Source organism: Etheostoma spectabile, chromosome 14 (genome assembly GCF_008692095.1).
Source record: "Etheostoma spectabile isolate EspeVRDwgs_2016 chromosome 14, UIUC_Espe_1.0, whole genome shotgun sequence".
Taxonomy (NCBI): domain Eukaryota; kingdom Metazoa; phylum Chordata; class Actinopteri; order Perciformes; family Percidae; genus Etheostoma; species Etheostoma spectabile.
Window position 1 is genome coordinate 10,118,392 of NC_045746.1, and position 22,277 is coordinate 10,140,668.

Sequence of the window (22,277 nt, forward strand, 5' to 3'; positions counted from 1 at the left end):
CTATCTATCTATCTATCTATCTATCTATCTATCTATCTATCTATCTATTCAGCTAAGCCAAGAGCTTTGAGAACAATAAGGGTTAATTATGACAGATGTATTGTCACGGTATATGCTTTGTAAATACAGAAAAAAATGGCAAAAAAATGGCAAATATTAAGGGATTTGACCCAACAAGGAATAATAATAATATAGTATTCTTTATTAGTCCCACAAGGGGAAATTACAATTTACACACAGGCCTGAATCACATAGTCCGTACCTATACATGCACAATGGAGTCTCCGGACTCTCTGGGTCTGTGTCCCCGCTGCAGGAGCGCTAGTCTCCGGACTCTCTGGGTCTGTGTCCCCGCTGCAGGAGCGCTAGTCTCCGGACTCTCTGGGTCTGTGTCCCCGCTGCAGGAGCGCTAGTCTCCGGACAATGCAGGCAATGGAGAGATGTCAGAGTGGAAAGGCGCCCCGAGCAGTTGGGGGCTCAGTGCCTTGCTCAAGAGCACCTTGGCACCTCTGGTGAACTGGCACCTCTCCAGCTACCAGTCCACCACTAATACTTTGGTCCGTATGTGGACTAGAACCAGCGACTCTCTGGTTCTCAACCCAGCTCCCTAGGGATTGAGCTACTGCCGCAATTATTGCAGTTGTATTGTCACGGTGTATGATTTGGAAATACAGAAAAAAATGACTTAAGCAAACATAAAGGGATTTGACCGAACTAGGACTGTTGTTGCAGTGCGATACAATCTAATGAACAGTACACCTTATTAGACCCCATTTAGGTTTATCTACTGTGATCATAACGTTTCTTAGTAAGTAAGTAAGTAAGTAAACTTTATTTAGAACGCACTTTTCACAGACAAGAAGGGTCCCAAAGTGCTTTACAGTAAAAACAAATAAAACAGCAGCACACAAAATACTAAGCCATGTTGCTAGTTAAAGGCTTGTCTAAAAAGACGTGTCTTGAGGTGTTTTTTTAAAGTTTCCACAGAATCCAAAGCTCTCAAAGCTAAAGGGGGAAAGAGATCCAGAGCCCCTGGAGCCGCCACAGAAAAAGCTCGATCACCTCTGGTTTTAAAACGGGTTCTGGGGACTGTAAAAAAGGTCTGAAGACCTCAGAGAACGACCAGGAGTGTGGGCGTGTAATAGAACCTGGATGTATGGGGAGCTTGACCATGCAAGGCTCTATAAGTAGTGATTCAAATTTTAAAATTAGCCAATGAAGAGCCTTAAGCACCGGAGTAATGTGTGAGCTCCTGCTGGTCTTAGACAAAAGTCTTACTGTAGCGATGGGGGACTTGGCATCAGCCCCATTAGGGAACCAGGATGTGGAGATATGCCCCTTTGTGGCTGTGATGAATCAGCATTAAACAGGGCCACCACCTAACATTTGTTTGTGCAAGTGCTCTGGAACCGCCGGCGCCCAAATCCACCGGAGATAAGGCCAAATCAGATATACCAAGCGTTTGCTTGTTTTGTTTTATCAGGTAAGAATGTGCGAGTCGCTGCCTCGTTAGTACACTCAGTTTTATGATATCGGGCTTTAGAAATAAGATCTCTGCGTCGAGGAGAAGCAGGATGTGATTAATTGTCATTCTCGTGGGAGTGGTGGTTTAATCCACTTTTTATCAACTTGTCAATAATGTTACTCCCATCACTAATCACGCGTTGATCATTTTGTACATTGTTGTAATCCACAATCTAGATCTCTAGGGGCTGAATGTACTTTCTAACGCTGCACCCGTTTGTCTCTGCCGTGCATGGTGGGTCATTCAAGATGTCGGATTCAAAAAAGCTCAAAACAAAATCCAAAGCGTATCAACCCGAGGCGGGACTCGCAAAGACAATTCCAACTATAATGCGGCAACCATTGGAACGTGGAATGATAGTTGCCGAGAGACTGATGTTGAAGGAATGGAAGTCTCCCACTTCTCCTTCCTTTCGTTGAAATGCTATCCAAACTCCGCACTGGTCAAATGGACACACTTTTCCGTTCCTGGAACCCGTTTTTTAACTCATTTTGAAAAAGCTCAACTACAGTAACTAATCGTGTTTCTGTACTCACAACCTTTCCTCCTTCTGCTGTATTGAACATGACTGTAAAGAACTGGCAATAGTTACATCTGAACCCTGTTTGTTTGTTTGTTTATCTGTTCAATTTGACAATGTCAATAAAATATGGAGAGGAAAAAAAAGCTCAAAACAATGACCTTAATGACACTGAGGTCATCAGTTTAGTATGTAACACCCCCTAAACCTTTCATACAGAGATTGAAGAGGAATATGTGGCAAAGCACATTCCATTCCACTTTATTTTAGCAAAAATCTTCATTTTTTTATTAAAGTGGATGACATTGCTGTGAGCTCATAGAAGCATGAGTGTGTTTGTGTTGAAGTACACACACTGCGACTCTCGTATCTTAGAATAAGTAAAGCATTTTTTATTTTGCGGCCATGCAGATAAGAAAATAATCCCATGGTACAAATTATCACATAAATACTATCTTGAGTCACCTTGAGTGTATATCAGTTATTTTAGATCACAAGCCATGAAAAAGCCAAAAGATATTATGGGACAATAATTTTAATGTAAAAAAAAAGAAAAGACATGAACTTTGTAAACAACATTTCCTTTAAAACCACTAACATTTGACTGATAAATGTGTCCAACAGTACATAAGATACTCTTCTTCCAAGGGACGTGTGTCTCTCAGGAGACCGCTATGCTGTAGGCCGGGGCTGAGCCCTCTTTGCCAGGTCCTGAACCGCCGTTGTCGGCCATGTTGGCCTTCTCCGGGACCAGCTCTTTGAACGTCGAGTTCTCCTTCCCAGTCAGAGGAGACCTGGTCATCATGAAGGAGTCTGCCTTCACCGAGCGAGGCCCTCTTCCGCTGCACTCCCAGAACCTCTTCCCGCACAGGTAGAAGACCTCGCAAAGCGTGAGGACGATGCACACGAAGCTGGTCACCACCATGAACACCGTGAAGATTTTCTTCTCCGTGGGCCTGGGGAACACAAAGGGATACGACAGAAAGTGTCAGATGATGCCTTTGGAAACTTGGCTTTTAAAGTGGAGGTCAGAGGTCAAGGTCAGCCATTGAGATTCCAGGATCTTGACCTATTAAAACATCTCATTTCTGACCGTCTTGCCAAACATTATCCATTTTAACATCAATGTACGCTGTAACGTTTTTTCACTATGAAGTCGCTGAAGCAGCTGCTGATTCAATCCATCCTGTCGGCTCTCTGCAGTGGGCGGGGCTGCTGAGCTCCCCCCGCAACTGACGCACACCCCCCCCCCACACACACACACACACAAACGGAGATGCAGTAAACAACCTGCAGATGAGACGTACAGGATGACCTAGATTGAGGACAGCTACGCTCGTTATCGTAAGCTATATGATAAGTTTGGGACGCCTTTCCATGGGCAGCCCCCCCCCCCCCACACACACACACACACACACACTGACATCTCTCCATTTGTGCATGTATAGGTACTGAGCATGTGCGTGTAATTCAGGCTGAACAACAATAACAACAGAGTGTAAATTGTAATTTCCCCTTTTGGGATTAATAAAGTATACATTATTATTTTTATTAAGTTAAAGTCCAATAGGTCCTTTACCAAACCATATGAGTGTGTCCCAGGCCAGGATAGGAAACTATCTAACAATGTAAAGATCAACAAGCCACTGACACATATTTCATTCATTCAATAAATTAATATTTATTGTCTTAAATCCACCAGACATTTTTATATTATACCACCATTTGCAGCCTCCTGAGCCCTTTGGTAAGGTAACTAGGAAAACTCTGTCTACAGTAGTTTTAATCTCCCCCAAAAAGTTCCATTTTTATTTTTACAGAACTAAAAACAAATGGCAACAAACATAGAAAAAACATCGTAATTTTGATCGCAATTTTTTACAAAAGCTCTCGCAACCTCGGGCATTTTGGGCCGCAACAATCTCAAAAAAAAGTCTGCAAAGTCCTGGAGGGACTGTAAGATGAAGAGCCATTTTACAATGCTCTTGTTCACTGGTGGGCCATGTCAGCATGGAGCCTGCCGTCATCTACCAATCACTACAGGCAGCGCTGCTTTTATTTGATTTGATTTTTGCGGAATGCGGATGGGGAAGAAGTCAAACTATCGTAATTATGCTCCTGCAGATGTTGTGGAATTTGCAATTGGAACAAAAAGGATTCCACGTATAATGCTAATGTGTCATTTGTACTTCCCCTTGATTAACCCTTGTGTTTGACCCATTTAGAAAAAACAAATCTTTATCAGAAAAGTGTCTTTCAACCAGATTTTCAGAAAAGAACGCAGATTGTTCCACACAAAGCTCTTCACGAGTAAAATAAGGGATCAGCCCACTGCTCTCTTTAACTTTGGATGTTTTATTCAATTTTATAGTATTTAAAAAACTTTTTTATGAAAGACAATTGAACAAAGTGACTAAAATGTCCAAAAAAGCTTCAAAAACATGGGGGAAAAAACACAAAAAAGGCGCAGAAAAACTTGACAAAAACATCAGGGGGTATAGCAACGAAGAAGAAGGTTTCAATTTTGACCCAGAAAAACATAAAGTTGCACGGTCGACGGGAAGACAACACAGGGGTTAAGAAGCTCCGAGTTACCCTTACCTGGCGATGTAGCAGTCCACCACATTGGGACACGGCTCTATGCCGCACTTCACCAACGGCGGGAAGAACGTGGCCTCGTAGATGTAGAAGAGCAGGAAGACGAACACCCCGTCCACCGTGATCTTGAAGAGCAGGCTGAGGAAGTAGGTCCACCACAGACCCCCTCGCTTCTTCCCCGTGTGGTCGTACAGCGGCGTGCAGCTCTCCCCGTACTTCAGCCGGTGTTTGCGCTCACGTTCTTCTCGGTAGGACACGTGGAGCGTCACGAGCAAGGACGGGCAGGTGACGAAGATCAGCTGGAGAGCCCAGAGTCGGGTGTAGGAGACGGGGTAGTAGTGGTCGTAGCAGACGTTGTGACAACCGGGCTGCCGCGTGTTGCAATCAAAGTCCTTCTGCTCGTCGCCCCAGACCTTCTCGCAGGCCACCAGGAACACCAAGAGCCTGAAGATGAAGACGATGGCGAGCCAGATGCGGCCGAACGCCGTGGAGTATTTGTTCACCCCACTGAGGAGGCCCTCAAGGAAGGCCCAGTTCATGCTTAGGTCGGACCACCTTGAAAAAAAAGATGCTGAGTGTTCGAATTCGAGGCTTAGACACACTGGACTGAGCACGGCAGGCAACAACTTTCATATGACACTTGTTCCTACTGCCTTCTTGGCACCGGCTGGAGGGGAGGGAGCGATATTGAACAAAGCAAACATAGACTCATTCCTGTGCTGCAGTCACTGCAGTGTAACTGGTCATAGCACACACCTTGATTATTAATTTTAGAGAGAGATAGAGAGAGGAAGGGAGATTGATCCACACATGAGCCCAATGCTGTAATGATACTACAAGTTCCTCTCAGTTAACCCTCATGTCATCCTCGGGTCAAATTGACCCGTTTCCCTATACCAATGTTCTTTTGAATTCCTCAAAATAGCATGATTGATTCCACACAAAGCTCTTTGGCAAGTACATATCTCTACTTTCATTCATTTTGGGGTGTCTTATTCAATTTTATAGCATTTGGAAAAACAACTGGAAATGGTTTTGAAATAGTATTGAGTAAAAGTTGACATATTCCACTCTGTGATTATCATCAACATCCATTCCTTTAATTTTAGTCTCAATAATTCCTAATTTCCGCTTTTCTAACTCAAACATTAGGTATAATTTCCTATGAATGAGGTTTATTGACCATAAATTCCATAAATAACTGTAAAACTAAAGTTAATAAGTTAGTGTTATGTAGTGTTAAACGTCAAAAAAAGTGACAAACAAGGGAAAAAAGCATCAAAAGTGTTGGAAATAGAGACAAAAACATAAGAAAAACTTAAAAACACTGACGGGAAGACAACAAGGGTTAAAAAGAAGACGTTCACATAGGTAGTTTTTAGTAGGTACTTTTGGGAAATGGATAAAATATATGTATGTATATGTCATATAATGTATATTATGTGTTAAATGTAACCCTTGTGTTGTCTTCCCTTCAAAATTGAAAACTTTTATTGACACTTTTATCAATGTTTTTAACCTTTTCTCACGTTTTTTTGTCCCTTTTTTAATGTTTGTCACTTTTGTTGACGTTTTCAACACTCTGTTTTAGACACCCTAAAAAAATGACAGTAGAGATATGTGCTTGCCAAAGAGCGTTGTGTGGAATCAATCATGTTATTTTGGGGAATTAAAAAGAACATTGATATAGGAAAACAGGTCAATTTGAACCCTAACCCTAACTCTAGGAATACAATACAGTCGACACAGCTGGGCAGCAATAGCATATATTATATACTGATTGAAAACATGGTTGAACTATATGTTTCCAGATGGGGCAAAGAAAACCCATTTTTCACCCTCAGAGTTCTGGAGGAAATTCTTAATATATTGTCCAGATCATGGAGGAGATTGTTCGTGGGATGGTCCGCCATTTCCATGCATTTTCGTGAACTTGGGAGTACGATATCGTACACGAATCTACGATATCGTACTACAGTAGGCGAGCGCCGGCTGGTCACGTAACGCAGGCTCCAGAGCGTTCCGTGAGCTGTTGTTCGGGTCAGCTGATATTCCGGTTGAGCCGACAAAAACGTGGACACCACGTGGCGATGACACGACTTTAGGCTCCACAACGACTAGTTAAGTTTAGGAAAAAGATTGGGTTTAGGATTAACCCTTGCGTTGTCTTCCCTTCAACCATGAAAAAAAACAACTTTTTTCAACGTTATCATTGCTTTTTCCGACATTGTTTCAACGTTGTGGGTGTTTTTTGGATGTTTTTGCCAAAGTTTTTAGACATTTTTATCGTTGACATTTTCAGCGCTTATTTCGACGGCCCGTTTTTTGTGCCCCAAAAAAATAATAAAAATAACTGAAAACAGGTCAAATTTGACCCAAGGGCAATATGAGGGTTAAAACACTCCTGAGGAACATTCAAGTGTTTCCTCGTTAAAAGTCTTTTGGTTTTCCCCAGGAAGCGAATTTGGCTTCCAGACTTTACGTGTTTTATGACCCACCCAATGGATACCTGGAAAGAGAATATACATGCAGCCTGAATCAAGTATTCCTTTAAGTTCGGACCATAGACTGTCTGTCTGTAGCTGTCTGTGTGAAGCTGGGCAATCAAACGTAGGTTTATCAGATTACTTAGCAGCTGATACTCACTCTCTATGCGGGGTACACACATGTGAAGATGCTACTGGAGTGATCTCTAGCCTCTGAGAGTGGGAGGCCCGGGTAACCGTCAAATCTTACCCACGCTTTGGCAACCACTGAAGTACTATCACACCACATAACTGCACACACATGAACAGGTGAGTCTGTAGCTTGAACCCATGGTGCCGGGGGGGGGGGGGGGGGGGGGGGGGGACAACACCCACCAACCACAGTTGACAACTGGGTTCAAGCCCCAGCAGCATCGGGCTTATTGATCCCGTTGAATATAATTGGCAGATGGGAAGGTGATTGTGTCTTTGTAACGTGGCTCCTATTGGTTTGTCTATGGGATTGTGATACTGGGGGAAAAAAATTGCATTTTTATTATTTTTTTACTTTCATGTAACTTCTTTAATTAGTGAGAAAATGTGAATGAGAAACCAGCTTATCTGCACACAAAACGCACGTATGAGTCGGGTGGTGCTGCGACAAGGCAGACCGATTAAGTGACATATTTTCTTTAGCTGACCAATATAAAAAAGTATCCCACTTAATTAATGAAAATAGAGTGCTATATGCTTAATAAACTTGATATACTGTATGTATGAGCATCGTTGGTATTTTAAGTCCCCAATACTTATACTGCACTAAATGCAACCTGCACAATTGGTCTATTTACATTTGATCATACTATTTAGGAAGTTGCACATTTTTATATTCTCAACTTGTATATATTCAAATATTTGTTCTTGTATTTTATTCCTATTAATCTTTAATGTATAGTGTATGTATGCTTATTTTATCCTAGTATTTAATTTAAGTTTGTATTCTGTGCTGTGGGACTGATTTTGCTGCTGTAACATCTATGCTAATATGTGACCTTTGCTTTTATTTTGATACATTTTGGTACTTAAATGTAGCGATGGTATTTCTAGTAGGTACAGTACAACCGGAAATCATAACTATGTTGCTAGCTTGACAGTGATATCGGGTGAGGGGTCATAAATTGAGACAGACTCCCCACATTTGCATACAGTATTTCCCCACTGCATAGCTGAAAGACAATGTGACCCTGCACCGTTTAGCCTCTGCTCTGTAATTCACCGCCAGCGCCGGGACATACGAGTTACTTTCTTTAACGGGCTTGGGTGGACCGCCACTTTCTCTCCAGTTTTCACCCTCCTCCCTCTTCGTCTAGCCGGCTGCTGCTATCTCTCCACAGCAACGGGAGGTAAGAGAGAGGTGCTCTCGCATCCATGGGTGCTCCGCGGTGGGGCAACCCTTCGCTAGCTAGCAGCTAACTTAGCTAACGTTAGCTAGCGAGCTAACTTGTTAGCAACTGGCTGTGTCCCAGCCATCCCAGCCCCCCGACCTAACACACCAAATGTTTGCATGCAGACAGTGGTAAAAACTTTGTACATAGCCGCTCATCTTAAATACTGCCAATGTAACGTTAGCTAACTTCCGAAGTGCAAGTTTTAGACAGCTAAGTTGTTAGCCAAGACGAGACAGACTGAAGTGTCAAATTGGCCAGACTCAACAGGAATGTTTCCTTTGTCCTTCAAAATAAAAGCGCAATTTGTACATTTAGTCTTTGAAAGCAAGAGCGATCAGTAATCATCAGTACCACTATAATCCAAATACATTGAAATTGTGGTGAAACAAATGTGTATCAACAAATGTTTTATACATAAATTTTGCTAAACATTTTTTATTGTTATTTATAAAACAGTACAGAATGCCATATTTTAACCCAGTTTACCCCTATTGTTTACTGTATGGTGGCTCCATCTTCTAGCTGTTAGCTCAGTTAATGTACATAAAATGGTTAAAACATAAGTAAGCGCAATGGTGGGATGTAACAAAGTACATTATCATATCAGTGTTTTGGAATAAATACTATGTTATCGTATAAGTATTATTCAGGTCTCATTCCCTGTCACACACTACCGTAGGTGAATGCTTATGCATTATTTCATGTAAAGTAAATATATGCAAAAGGGGTTATTATTTAAGAAAAACCATACAACTTTCAAAAACTGCAGTTTGTAGGGATGCCACACGTGCTTTTATTCTGAAGGTTACATTGCAGTACTTCCGCTATCTATTGGACTTGTACTGACCAACTTGACACAACAAGGTAGCAAGGAGCCATGTCGATGGGAAGCTGGTGCTCAGGGGAACCAACCGCAGTTGAGGGTGCTTGCTTAGCTAATGTAGCCTGCTAGCATGTCATTTGCTGTTGTAGGTTTGCCAGCATGCTAATAGGGGCAGCTTAACCGCAACACATTGCAGCAAGTCTCCTGTCTGACTCCGTAGAGGTCCAGCCGAGCTGAACTCCGCGGAGCCATGCGACAGTGGTGTGTCCCCGCTGCGACCCCTCGCACTGAACCACTCCCGGGGCGCCTGTCCGTGTCCCCCCCTCCAGCAGGTAAGAAGCAGTGATGGGACGCGGTTACTTGCCGCTCCGTTCGGAGTCTTTTAGTTTGGCGCACAAAGAACCAATAATACCAGTGAGTGTGGTATAAATTGGCACACTTTCCTGTAGCTCTAATAGGTGCCAGTCTGTCCCGTAAACACAACCAATTTGAAATATGTGTATTTGGCAAGTCAACTTTGTCCTGCTAATCGACAAAGTCCAACAATGTTGGACCTCTTCGAGTCTTTCTCGTCAATTCGGCATACATCCTATTTAGCAAGATCAACTTTTTACAGGCTCTTGGCTCTACTTGTTAACACTTGTTTATGGGTTTCATCAATTGGGCTAAAGTCATTTTAAAATGAAGTTATGTTTTCCCAGGTGTCAACCTTTTCAAGTATGCAAGGTCATTTCAAATTGATAGACAGAGTTGAATGTGAACTTCTCACTGTAGTGTGTCCAATAACCAGAGATGCTAAGGCTCCCTACAAACCCAGTGCGCATGACAGGCAGTAGGAAGTTGGGTTGGGAACCGGAGGGTTGCAGGTTCAATCCCCGTTCCGACCATAGTATGGTGGTGGACTGGTAGCTGCAGAGATGCCAGTTCACCTCCTGGGCACTGCCAAGGTGCTCTTGAGCAAGACACCAAACTCCCAATTGCTCGGGATGCCTTTCCATGGGCAGCCACCCCCCCCCCCCACACACTCTGACATCTCTCCATTAGTGCATGTATTGTTATTGAGAATGCTTAGACTTAGACTTAGACTTCTCTTTATTTATCCTTTTGGGATGACTCCCGCAAGGAAATTGAAAATTCCAGCACCAGTTTTAGCAAGAAAGAACAAATTAAAAAATAGATTAAAAAAAGGAAAAGAAAAGAGTATAAAGACAACAAAATAACAATAATGATAATAACAACAATAAGAACATTTGTCAAATAAAACAAACAAAAGACCATAAATTATTATTAAAGTGTCAGTGTTGAGTCCAGTATTGAAGTGATAAAGTGACTAGGTGTGCGTGTATGTATGTATGTATGTTTACTGTGTATGCATGTATGTATATATGTATGTATATATGTATGTATATATGTATGTATGTATGTATATATGTATGTATATATGTATGTATATATGTATGTATGTGTGTATGTATGTATGTATATATGTATGTATGTATGTGTGTATGTGTGTATGTATGTATGTATGTATTGTCCTCTCTGCCCTATTTCCTCTTCCCCCCTAGTGAGGAGTTGTAGAGTCTGATGGCATGAGGGACAAAGGAGTCCTTGAGTCTGTTGGTCCGGCACTTGGGAAGGAGCAGCCTTCCACTGAACCGGCTCCGGGTGCTGGACGGTGGTGCAGGGGGTGGCGGGATTTCAGAATAGCAGCAGTTTGTCCAATGTCTCTTCTCTGCCACCGTCACCAGTGAGGCAGCTTCCTGCCGACCACAGAGCCGGCCCGCCTGATCAGTTTGTCCAGCCTGTGGGGGTTCTTTGATATGCTGCCCCAGCACACCACAGTGTAGAAGGGACACTGGTGACCACAGACTGGTAGAACATCCACAGCAGTTTGCTGCAGATGTTAAAGGAGGCGCCTCCTAGGAAGTACAGCCGGCTCTGTGTCTTCCTGTACAGGTGGCTGCTGTTTGTTGTCCAGTCCAGTTTGTTGTCCAGCCACAGCCGAGGTATTTGTATGATTGGACTCACCTCAATCCCCATATGCATTGTGCATATGTGTAATAACAACAGAGTGTAAATTTAAAAAATTGAGTGGACCTGATGTTAGGTTATGGGTGGATGTGACTAGGCTGAGTGGACCTGATGTTAGGTTATAATTTATGGGTGGATATGACTAGGCTGAGTGGACCTGATGTTAGGTTATGGGTGGATATGACTAGGCTGAGTGGACCTGATGTTAGGTTATGGGTGGATATGACTAGGCTGAGTGGACCTGATGTTAGGTTATGGGTGGATGTGACTAGGCTGAGTGGACCTGATGTTAGGTTAGTGTGGATATGACTAGGCTGAGTGGACCTGTTGTTAGGTTATGGGTGGATATGATAGGCTGATGGACCTGATGTTAGGTTATGGGATGTGACTAGGCTGAGTGGACCTGATGTTAGGTTATGGGTGGATGTGACTAGGCTGAGTGGACCTGTTGTTAGGTTATGGGTGGATATGACTAGGCTGAGTGGACCTGTTGTTAGGTTATGGGTGGATGTGACTAGGCTGAGTGGACCTGTTGTTAGGTTATGGGTGGATGTGACTAGGCTGAGTGGACCTGATGTTAGGTTATGGGTGGATGTGACTAGGCTGAGTGGACCTGATGTTAGGTTATGGGTGGATGTGACTAGGCTGAGTGGACCTGATGTTAGGTTAGGGTGGATGTGACTAGGCTGAGTGGACCGTGGTTAGGTTATGGGTGGAGTGACTAGGCTGAGTGGACCTGTGTTAGGTTATGGGTGGATATGCTAGCGAGTGGACCTGAGTTAGGTTAGGGTGGATATGACAGGCTGAGTGGACCTGATGTTAGGTTATGGGTGGATATGACTAGGCTGAGTGGACCTGATGTTAGGTTATGGGTGGAATGGGACTAGGCTGAGTGGACCTGATGTTAGGTTATGGGTGCCAGGGTGATCTTACTTTAATTCCAGCCTGGACAAATGGAGCAAGGTTACCCCCCAAGTGTCTGTGCCAAGTGTTTGAAAGCGTGCCAACATTTTCCAATGACCCAAGGGTTCTTCAGAGGAGAATGCAGTCGGATTTCCTTTTTTGTAAGGGTTACATGCAGAATGTAGACTGTCGAGTCAAGTTTCTTGATTTTCTAAACCAGTCCTTTGTTAAAAAGAAAAAAAGAAATCAGACTTTTTTTGGTATTGTCTTAACTAAAATAATTTAGTGTTGTATTTAAGATAAATGAACATCAACAAAGGAAGTGTGGTGTTTGAATGCAGCTTTGAATGTCAGTTTTTATTTTGGGTTTCACCTATTAATAATCCTTTCATCACCAATCAGTTTGTCTGCAGGTTTGTGAAAAGCTTTGCGGCATATCGTCTAAATTTAAGATCTATCCAAGGTAGAGATAAATATAGCAGTATATGCCTTGGTAACACTGTGTGAAGTCTTGGGGTGCTGTGTATCTGGTGAGATATCTACCCAGGGATGCAGAGCTTTGGTGTATTAACAGGGCTACGCTGGGTTCATATGCACGTACGATAGGGATCGACACACAGTGGTTTTTAAAGGCCGATACCGATTATTAGTAGTTCAGTCTGGACCACATTCATCTGCAGTTTGTATTTGGCGGCATGGCTCTGTCCTGCCCCCCCCCCACTTCAACATACAAACGAGGAAAGCATGAGGCAGTAAGTTTGGGTACTGAACTCGGTACTATTTTGGGTACTACCGAGGACCGATTCACTTTAAATCAAACGGTACCACATTTCGGTTCCTGAGGGCGCGCAAGCTTATCTGTCCTTTCTGCATATTGACAGAGAGCGAAGCACACACACACACACACACACACACACACACACACACTCACACACACACATCTAAAAATGCGTCAGTATGACAAAATAAACAAAGACCCACTAGGGCTGAGCGATTTGAGGATATTACGATTCAATTTCATTTGCAACGTATTTATTTTAGCCACATATTGCACCGTCTACAATCATAATAAATGAAGTAATAAATAATAAATCCTCTGAAAATAGGACATTTCTCTAAAACAATCTGTGTGTAGTGATTACTAACAAAACTGAGTGTAAATTGTAATTTCCCCACTGTATAAATTATTATTATTATAAAGAAGTCCAATTGCAGTCATTTGGTTAATAGGCCTGTAACAGTTATTACATAATTGTCTTATTTTTTACATAATTGTGGGTTCTTTGTTTAACCATAGTTAAAGTTGATTGCTACATTAGCTAAGGGCTTTAAGGCGTATGACTGGTAATTGGAGATTTTGTTTAGATGTGTCAATTGTAATTATATAAGTGATTGGTCGGACCTTATAGTTTTATTATTATTTCAATGTTTAGTTGTTGGCACTTGACCCTATAGCAACAGAATGGGGGGGGAGTTAAGAAATAAGTTTCATGATAATACAGAGGCGTAGTTGACTTCATAGGCTGTGAACCTGTGCTATTACATTGTCTGGGTCACATGACTCTGGTATATAACCAAAAGAGGAATTCCGGAATTCATTCAAAACTTTAATTTGTTTAAAAAAAAAAGAAAAAGTAAGAGTCAAAAATGTATTGTTAATCACAAATTATTTCAGAGACAATTGTTCCAGCTCTACTACTTGCATGCATTGTCTTTTTTTGAGAAGTACACGTCAGGCTGCTTGACAGATTCCGTGTCTCCACGTAACTATGGACATCGCCTCGGTTTTGATTTAACACAGAAGCATAAATCACGTTTACTCCTCGTTATGGAAGGGAAACCCTGCTTCATGTGTGCAGATGCCAGGATGGAGTGCTGCGAGGCGGAGCCCCGCTACACCATCGAGCAGATCGACCTCCTGCAGCGCCTGCGTCTGTCCGGCATGACCAAACCCCAGATCCTCCACGCTCTGGAGTCCCTGGAGAGGCTGGACCCAGACCACCGCCCGGACCACCGCCCGTCCCACTGCGACTCTCAGCCCGCCCCGTCCAACAACGCCCCCGCCGCGGCCGCCCCAGCCCCGTCCTCGTCCTCGTCCTCGTCCTCCTCGCTCTCCCTGGCCTCCGCCACCACGCAGACCTCTGGCCTGGACGGCGCCGCCCTGTCTCCCAGCAACAGCTACGAGGCCTCGCCCCCGCCCCTCTACCCCCCCAGCGTGGCCGTCCAGCGCTCGTTCAGCTACGACATGATGGGGGAGGAGGAGTGGGACCTGGAGGAGAAGGTGGAGGAGTACATGAGGTGAGCAGGACGGTGGAGGGGGGGCTGTACAGTTTAACAAAAACTTGTATTTGTGATTTTAGCTCTTTCATGAACACAAAAACACATGAATCAAGGGGAAAAAATGTAGTAGATAGAAAACAGATCTAGTAGTATAGCTGTTAGACATCATATCATATCATCATACAGAGATAGTAGTATACAGCTGTTAGACATCATATCATCATACAGAGATAGTAGTATACAGCTGTTAGACATCATATCATCATACAGAGATAGTAGTATACAGCTGTTAGACATCATATCATCATACAAAGATAGTAGTATACAGCTGTTAGACATCATATCATCATACAGGGATAGTAGTATACAGCTGTTAGAGATCATATCATTATACAGAGATAGTAGTATACAGCTGTTAGACATATCATCATACAGAGATAGTAGTATACAGCTGTTAGACCATTTCATATGATACAGAGATAGTAGTATACGCTGTAGACATCTATCATCATACAGAGATAGTAGTATACAGCTGTTAGTACATATACATCATACAAGATAGTAGTATACAGCTGTTAACATCATATCATCATACAGAGATATGTATACAGCTGTTATCATCTATCATCATACAGAGATAGTAGTATACAGCTGTTAGACATCATATCATCATACAGAGATAGTAGTACACTTTTTTTTTTTTTTTTTAAATGGAGCAGCCTACGGTGGGGCGTAGTGTTATCAGAGAGCTGTGTGAGGACGTGTTGGGAAGCGAGACCAAAAGAACAGTAGAGACCAAGAGAGACCATTATAACATCCGATAATGACAGCTGCTGTCCCCCTGAGGCGCAGACGTCTTCTTCGGGACTTTTTGGTGGAGATAATTCAGGTCAGGTGTTTAGGGATGGCTGAGAAAAGAGCAGCATCAGTGGATTAAGGCCGTTTTATGGTTATGTGTTCAGGCTCTACGTAGAGCTTTCTCCGTAGCCTACGTAAGTGGCCTGGTGTTTCTACTTGTGCATTTTCCTATATCAATCTTCTTTTTAATTCCCCAAAATAACATGATTGATTCCACACAACGCTCTTTGCCAAGTACAAATCTCTACTTTCATTAATTTTGGGTCTTATTCAATTTTATAGCATTTGAAAGTGGTCTTGAAAATAGTATTGAGTAAAAGTTGACATATTCCAGTCTGTGATTATCATTAACATCCATTCCTTTAATTTTAGTCTCAATAATTCCTAATTTCTGCTTTTCTAACTCTAACATTAGGTACAATTTCCAATAAATGAGGTTTATTGACCGTGAACTCCAAAAATAACTGTAAAACTAAAGTTAATAAGTTAGTGTTACAAAGTGTTACACGTCAAAAAAAGTGACAAACATTGAAAAAAAGGGACAAAAACGTGATAAAAAGATAAAAACATGGATTCAAAAGTGTTGAGTTTCAATTTTGACGGGAAGACAACACGAGGGTTAACCACCGTGTAATGGTTCTAATGCCACATTTCTGTTTTTTTTCCTTAAAAAAACAGCACCCCAAGATTTTTTCTTTTTTTTTTCTTTTTACAGGAGAGACAGCAACCTGGTGAAAGAAGAGATCAAAACCTTTCTCAACAATCGCAGGATCTCTCAGGCGATCGTAGGCCAAGTTACAGGTACTTTGCTTTCTCCGTGAGAGTTGTCAGCCGTCGAACGTCACCAGCGGGAAGCTCTGACAATCTCACGGTTGATTTGAATGTGGTTCTTGAAATCACAATTACGATTTTCTGACTCAGTAGAAACTATTGTCAGGATCTCACTCCAGTGTGTCAAAGCGTCCACGCGGGTTTTAGAACACTAAATCGCCGGTTTACCATAACTGGCTGCTGGGCTAACTGGTTGAGATGATGGTCACTGTCTGACCAAACAGAATAAAAAGCAGAGAAAGGTGTGCGGGAGCACGCGACTTGAACTGAAAATGTGAACTTTGATAATCTGGAAATCTGTAACAATCTACTGCCCGTATGAAAGTGAGATGTACTGACCCCCCACACCTGCTGGGTGTCCATGTGCTTCTGTAGAAACAGCTGGCTGATGGCATACGGTGGGTTCACAAAACTCTTCACCTCCGTCTTGCTTACTATTAAGTTATTGAAGTGTACAGGAATAATTTTGTGGTAATTGGTAAATCCATTCCGAATCCAAAAAAATAGGAACTGTAGTGCCTCGCCGTCCACACATTCGCTGCTTCCAGCTTCTAAAATATGATCATTTGCTGCGTTTTTATCAGGGATGCACCGAATCCAGGATTCGGATTTGACAGAATGTTTGGCTTCCTGACAGGGTTGGGTTTCCACCGAACCCTAAGCTTGCACTACGCTGGTCGATGTAATGGCGCCGCCGTGGATCATGGGAAGGTGTTAACGTAGGCCGACTGTTTGACGCAGCAGGACGTGAGACAGTGAGACTAGAACTCGTGAGCAGAGAAAGTGTTGTTTGGCAGTACTTTCAGTCAAAAGAAGGCCATTCAAGTCCAGCTATGTGTTCAATGTGCAATGGTGATTTGTCTGGTGGTGGCGAGGACCCTAAACAATACACAACATCGCCGCTTATCAAACATGTGGTATGAAACATCCAGAAGAATATGAGTTGTGCATGGAGGAATCTACAGAGCTCAGGCTTCAGGTACGGCAAAGAAAGGCAAGTCCCAGCTAAAAATGTGTGTTAACCAGACGTGTTTGCTTCATTGATGTGTTTCCTGTGGTGATGGACTGAGGATGGGAGGAGGATTCCGCATTCGGCCGAATCTTAACCAGTGGACTCGGTGTTCAGCTGAACTCCAAAAATCTGGATTCAGTGCATCCCTAATTTTTATTAGTTTTAAATTTGGAAATCTATTTGGACAACAAAGTCATTTCTTTAAAAGGCCATCTTTATTTCTGGAAAAAAAATGAGAGAGGCATTTTTTTGGACTTCTTCTGGTCTTAAAGGTTAACCGATTCCTAAAAATAAAGATCAATAACACAGTTGACACGATAACAATACAAATCATTAGTTATAGCCCAAGTTATAATACAATGACTATATGCCACATTGAACAACATACATCATGTCATATTATACAACATAAAGAACAATGTTTAAGCCTCTATCAACAACCCAACATTCTTGTTTTGGGTAGTTATAGTTTAAGTAGCTTAAGTTACTCTCGGCTAATCACGGCCAATGATTAGACACAGCATGCACCAAATCATGTGTCGGTATTGGGACGGCTTCCCGTATTCGGTACAGATGCTGTTGGTGCACCATGAAATTAATCAATGTCTTTCAATGTGTTAACATAACATGGCTTGCCTCCTGCACGCAGGCATCAGCCAGAGCTACATCTCCCAGTGGCTGCTGCAGCAGGGCCTGGAGATGAGCGACTCCAAACGCCGAGCCTTCTACCGCTGGTACCTGCTAGAGAGGAATAACCCAGGTGAGACGCCGGGCAGGCTTGGGGCTGGAGGGGTCAAGGCAGGACAATACTAGGACTGTGTTCTCTATTGTAGCGAGACTATCTCTTTCCACACAGTTACATAGTCCATGTGTACAAAGACTGACCCACTGGTGGAAGTTGGCGGTTCGCTGATTCACTGATTTCCACTGTGAAAGCTCTGAGTTAGGGAAAGGAAGATTTTTACATCGTGTGTGAAAAGAGAGCTGGTCTCCAGACCCCTGTCAGGATTTCTGGTCTGCCTTTCCCTACTTGTATTGAAGAGTATAGACAGAAAGGGTTAACGTATGGCTTAATGCACAATATACTCTAACACGCCGAGGTACAGCCTGCTGCTGAAGCTGATGGTGAGCCGTCCCTCTTCCTCGGAGCATTGCGAGGTGTGCCGCCGCTACCGTCCGCTGCATGCATCTGTGCATTCTCCTTTTGTGTTCAAAAGCAAAACACAAAGCACATTTTACTCTATTGGCCACTTTAACTCGCTGGTCCTCATCAATATGTGTTCACGTATCTCCCCACAAGCAGAAAAAAGATGAGCTTAAAATGCAACTTGCGATCTGGACAGGAAGGAGAACTCTGGGAGTTGGAAGGACCGCGTCGCGGTTCTGCCTTCTCACAGCGCAGCCGGTTCGGGGAGCGGAGTGTCGCGCTGTCGGTTTTATATATGGACGTTTTGATAGCAACAGAGAAAACTGACTCCGATTCTGACTCTGATCACATGCTCGTTGCTTTACGCTAGATGTGTTGATTTCCAAAGACAATTTAAATCTCTTTGTTTCACACCAGTAATTTTAGAGCAGGTTCAGGCTGTCTCTGTCTTTCACTGTGAGTGTGTGTAACCAGCAAATAAAAGAAAGTCATAGATGTTACAAAATGACCATGACTCATGTGTATTGTGTTTGGGGCATCAGCATGCGATGATGTCCGGGGATAACCCCTCAGTCGTGCACAGGGACCACAACCCTGTGTCAGCTGGGCCCGGCCACGGAGATGTCGGTACTCTTGTCAGTGGGCCTTACAGATGGCCCGGCCCTCTGAGCGGCCTCTATCATTTCGCACCCAACCTTTTGCGGGGTTTGCAATGCTGAAGGCTGCGTCCGGCGCCTAAGCATCGAGCAGCGATAGGGTGGATCTGGATCGAAGTATTTGTATATAGCATATCACGGAAAAGGCAAAAAGAAGAACAACAATGAGAAAAAGGGGTTCTTCTCAGTTTGACACACTTTTTTCTGCACTCTGGTGGCGGAGATGTCTCATTCAAATACCAGGGTCGAGAATCTTAGCAAGTGTGGGGGAGTTTGGTTTGCTCTGTCCCCTGGGGTGTCTTAAAGTGTCCCCATACTTATGGAATATGTAACTGAGTGAAGAGAACCGCTTGGATACCGTGTCAGTCCATGTAAATCGGTGAACCCATGCACACTGGTCCTTGTATGGCCCACGTAGTGGTTTGTCTTAAAGCGTTATCCACGTCAACTGTCCCCAGTGGGTCATTTCTCGTACATATGGAATATGTAACTGTGTGGAGAGTTTTCACTCTTATAATGAGGTTACCTTATAATCGAACGTTGCAGAGCAGAGGAGTGGGATTGTAGATCAGCAAGGGCGATGGCTGCTAGGAACAGGCAGACTGCTTATGAAAAAATGCAGATCAGCACCTCAAGGTTTACTGGCAGGCTAATGATAATAGATTAGATAATGGAAGAAGGAAGGATTGAAAACGGGGATAAGATCTTTGGTGCTGTGTGAATGTGAACCGCTGCTTGCTATCCTTTCCCCTACCATCTGTCCTCCTCTTTACCCCCCCATCCTGCTGCATGGAAAACCCACGCACCTCTAATTCCTCATACTAAACTCCGTCCTGGTCCTCGAGGTCCGCGAGGTCCAGGAAGGACACGAGGTAAATCTATAGATTCGGGTGAAAAGACAAATGATAAAGGTTGCCGCGTCACAGGAGATGCTAATCGATAATATTAAGGCTTCTGGTTTGGAAATGAAACCTTAGTGGGTGAATGCGGTTCTTCTGAACAGGCTAGAGTAACAGCTTGGGGAAGCATTGTCCTAGGATACAAGGCTATAGAGACTTAAAATAAACGACTACAACATACTAAATGAGTAACCGCTAAAGATGCTCAGGGCTTTTATTGGTTGGCGTCTTACAGCCTGCATTCACAGTGAATCAGGTCAGAAAGTCACATTCTTACATGATCGGTTCTATGAAGTGAACCGAGCCGCTGATGGACCATCTGCTGACCCTTCATCTCTTAACCCTTTTATATCCCCCCCCCCCCCCCCCCCCCCCCCTCCCACCCAAGCTTTGCCTGAGCTCCTCTGTAGTTCTCAGCCCTGATGCTGGAGGTACTCTGGTGCTGGTTTTCATTCCTATATGGCAAACAAATTGGTTATTAACAGTGATACTAACAACAACTAATTTCCTCAGTGGCCACAATGCTTTGCCTCTGATATAGGGCTCCTATTGACCTGTCCATCAAATTGACTTTTAATTGGCAGATACTGGAATAAATTATAAAGCAGCCATTTTTTAAAATGTATTATGAATGAAAGCTGCCAGGCAGGTCTACAGGAGTGTGTCAGTAAACCCAATTAACTCTCAATTTCCATTACATTAGCCTAAACTGGTGTGTCCATAATCTAATCCCTGGCTGTGGCCTGCCTGACCCTTGGTTTTGTCCTGAACTGAAGGGCTGAGCTGGAGTGAAAGCCAGCACAGCGTGAGTCCCATGCCCAGGGCCAGGGGAGGGGACAGAGACGGGACGGTAGCAGGGGCAAGTGGCAGCCTCCCCAACCCCAACACCAACCTCAACCCCAACCCCAATCCAGTGTGGAGCAGGCAGAGAGAGCTGCTGATGCACTTGCTGCCGTGGTACGCTGCTGCAGCCGCCCAGGCCCAGCCAGGTAACCGCCCCCTCCTTCCCTGCCCCCCCCAGTCTCAGCAGCCTGCCACAGGAGGCACCTGCACATCAGCTGGGCTGCATGCCTTTTGCCCACATAGCTTCTTTGGTCAGCTTGGGATGTATTTTGAAAGCCTCAATTGGCAGATATAGACTAGAGCAGACTTAGTTTTTACATAAATGACCCCTATTTGACAAGATTTCACCCCAGGGTCCCCCATCTGACAGCAGTTTTGCTTTTAGATGTTTCATTACAGAAAGTGTATGGGAAACCCATGGCCACAATAGTCATACATTCTTTTATTGTGTTACTTATGAATGGACTTATAGTAAAAAATAAATGATTCCCCTTTTTGCTGGGGACCTCCGGCAACTCCCTCAAAGACCCCTGGGGGTCCCCAGACCCCCTCTGGGAACCACTGAACTCTGAATGCTAAAAATGACACGGCTCCATACTATTGAAATCCTCCCGACTTTTCCATAGTAGTTGTCATACCAGCGATGTGTAAATTCAAACGTGGCTGAGTTGGACCCTAGTGAAGGAATAGCATTAAAAACAGGATGCACCATACAACAGGGCGTCTGCAGGTCTTAAAGTGCCTTGAATTCAGCCCATTCAGACGTATTTTGTAAATTAAATGTACATGTTTTCTGTTGTCTGCTCTAGGCGGTAATGGTCAGTGTAAAATGTTTTTCGTATCAGAGTGCGTGCAGTCAGGAGACGTTCTACACGTATAAACTGAAAGTGGGATCGTGCATGCACAAAGCTGGTGAATCCTCTTATTGTGGAGGGTCTGCCAGCACTCATTCATATTGTCCTCGAAAAGAGACATTTTTTTTCTCTATCACTCTCACTGCATCCCAGGAATCCGAGATATAAATATACAAATACCAAAGTTTCCCTTTTAAAAAAGTCTTAAATTTAACTTTGCTAAACCCACAGAATCCCTGATACATGTTAGCTAAAATGTAGAGTTAACATATAAGGTGCAAGTCAGTCCCACTGTCACCATGCTGTTGTTAGAGGAGCCAGAGGAACATGGTCTTTGATATGTATACCAATATATTTCATGTGATAGACTACAACTGTACAACCAAATCATATCGTGGCAGTCTGTGATATCAGATACCAGCAAATATATTGGTCTCCAATTAATAGATATATTATCGTAACATGATAAAACGTGTCATTTACACCCCTAGTTCAAATGAATTATTATTATTACGTTACCTTCTCTTTACTAAAAGAAGAAGTCTGTTATAGGTCTTAAAGGGGCCCTATTTCATGACTTTGTG

The 22,277-nt window shown here is 43.4% G+C and overlaps 2 protein-coding genes across 8 annotated transcripts in view; one reads left to right on the forward strand and one right to left on the reverse strand.

The window, feature by feature from the left end:
- Positions 1-2,460: 2,460 nt before the first annotated feature.
- LOC116701570 (gap junction beta-4 protein) lies at positions 2,461-5,184 on the reverse strand. Its single transcript, XM_032535306.1, has 2 exons — positions 4,647-5,184; positions 2,461-3,001 (listed from the first exon to the last, which is right to left on the reverse strand). The coding sequence occupies exons 1-2, from the start codon at positions 5,180-5,182 to the stop codon at positions 2,707-2,709; spliced, it is 831 nt and encodes a 276-aa protein (XP_032391197.1). The 5' UTR covers positions 5,183-5,184; the 3' UTR covers positions 2,461-2,706.
- Positions 5,185-8,253: 3,069 nt separating this feature from the next.
- The window catches only part of zgc:91944 (homeobox-containing protein 1), a 32,655-nt gene continuing 18,631 nt past the window's right edge, over positions 8,254-22,277 (forward strand). For 2 of the 7 annotated variants that reach the window (XR_004335001.1, XM_032535638.1), the window contains exons 1-6: positions 8,257-8,511; positions 9,600-9,711; positions 14,173-14,611; positions 16,167-16,252; positions 17,944-18,054; positions 20,773-20,985. Coding sequence is in view for 6 of the 7 variants with exons in the window: in XM_032535638.1 (XP_032391529.1) it covers positions 9,630-9,711; positions 14,173-14,611; positions 16,167-16,252; positions 17,944-18,054; positions 20,773-20,985 (931 nt within the window). In the remaining variant the exon portion in view is untranslated. Of the gene's footprint in view, positions 8,512-9,263; positions 9,712-14,172; positions 14,612-16,166; positions 16,253-17,943; positions 18,055-20,772; positions 20,986-22,277 lie in introns of those variants that run through there. The other 5 variants (XM_032535640.1, XM_032535643.1, XM_032535642.1 and 2 more) reach the window with 5 other exon arrangements.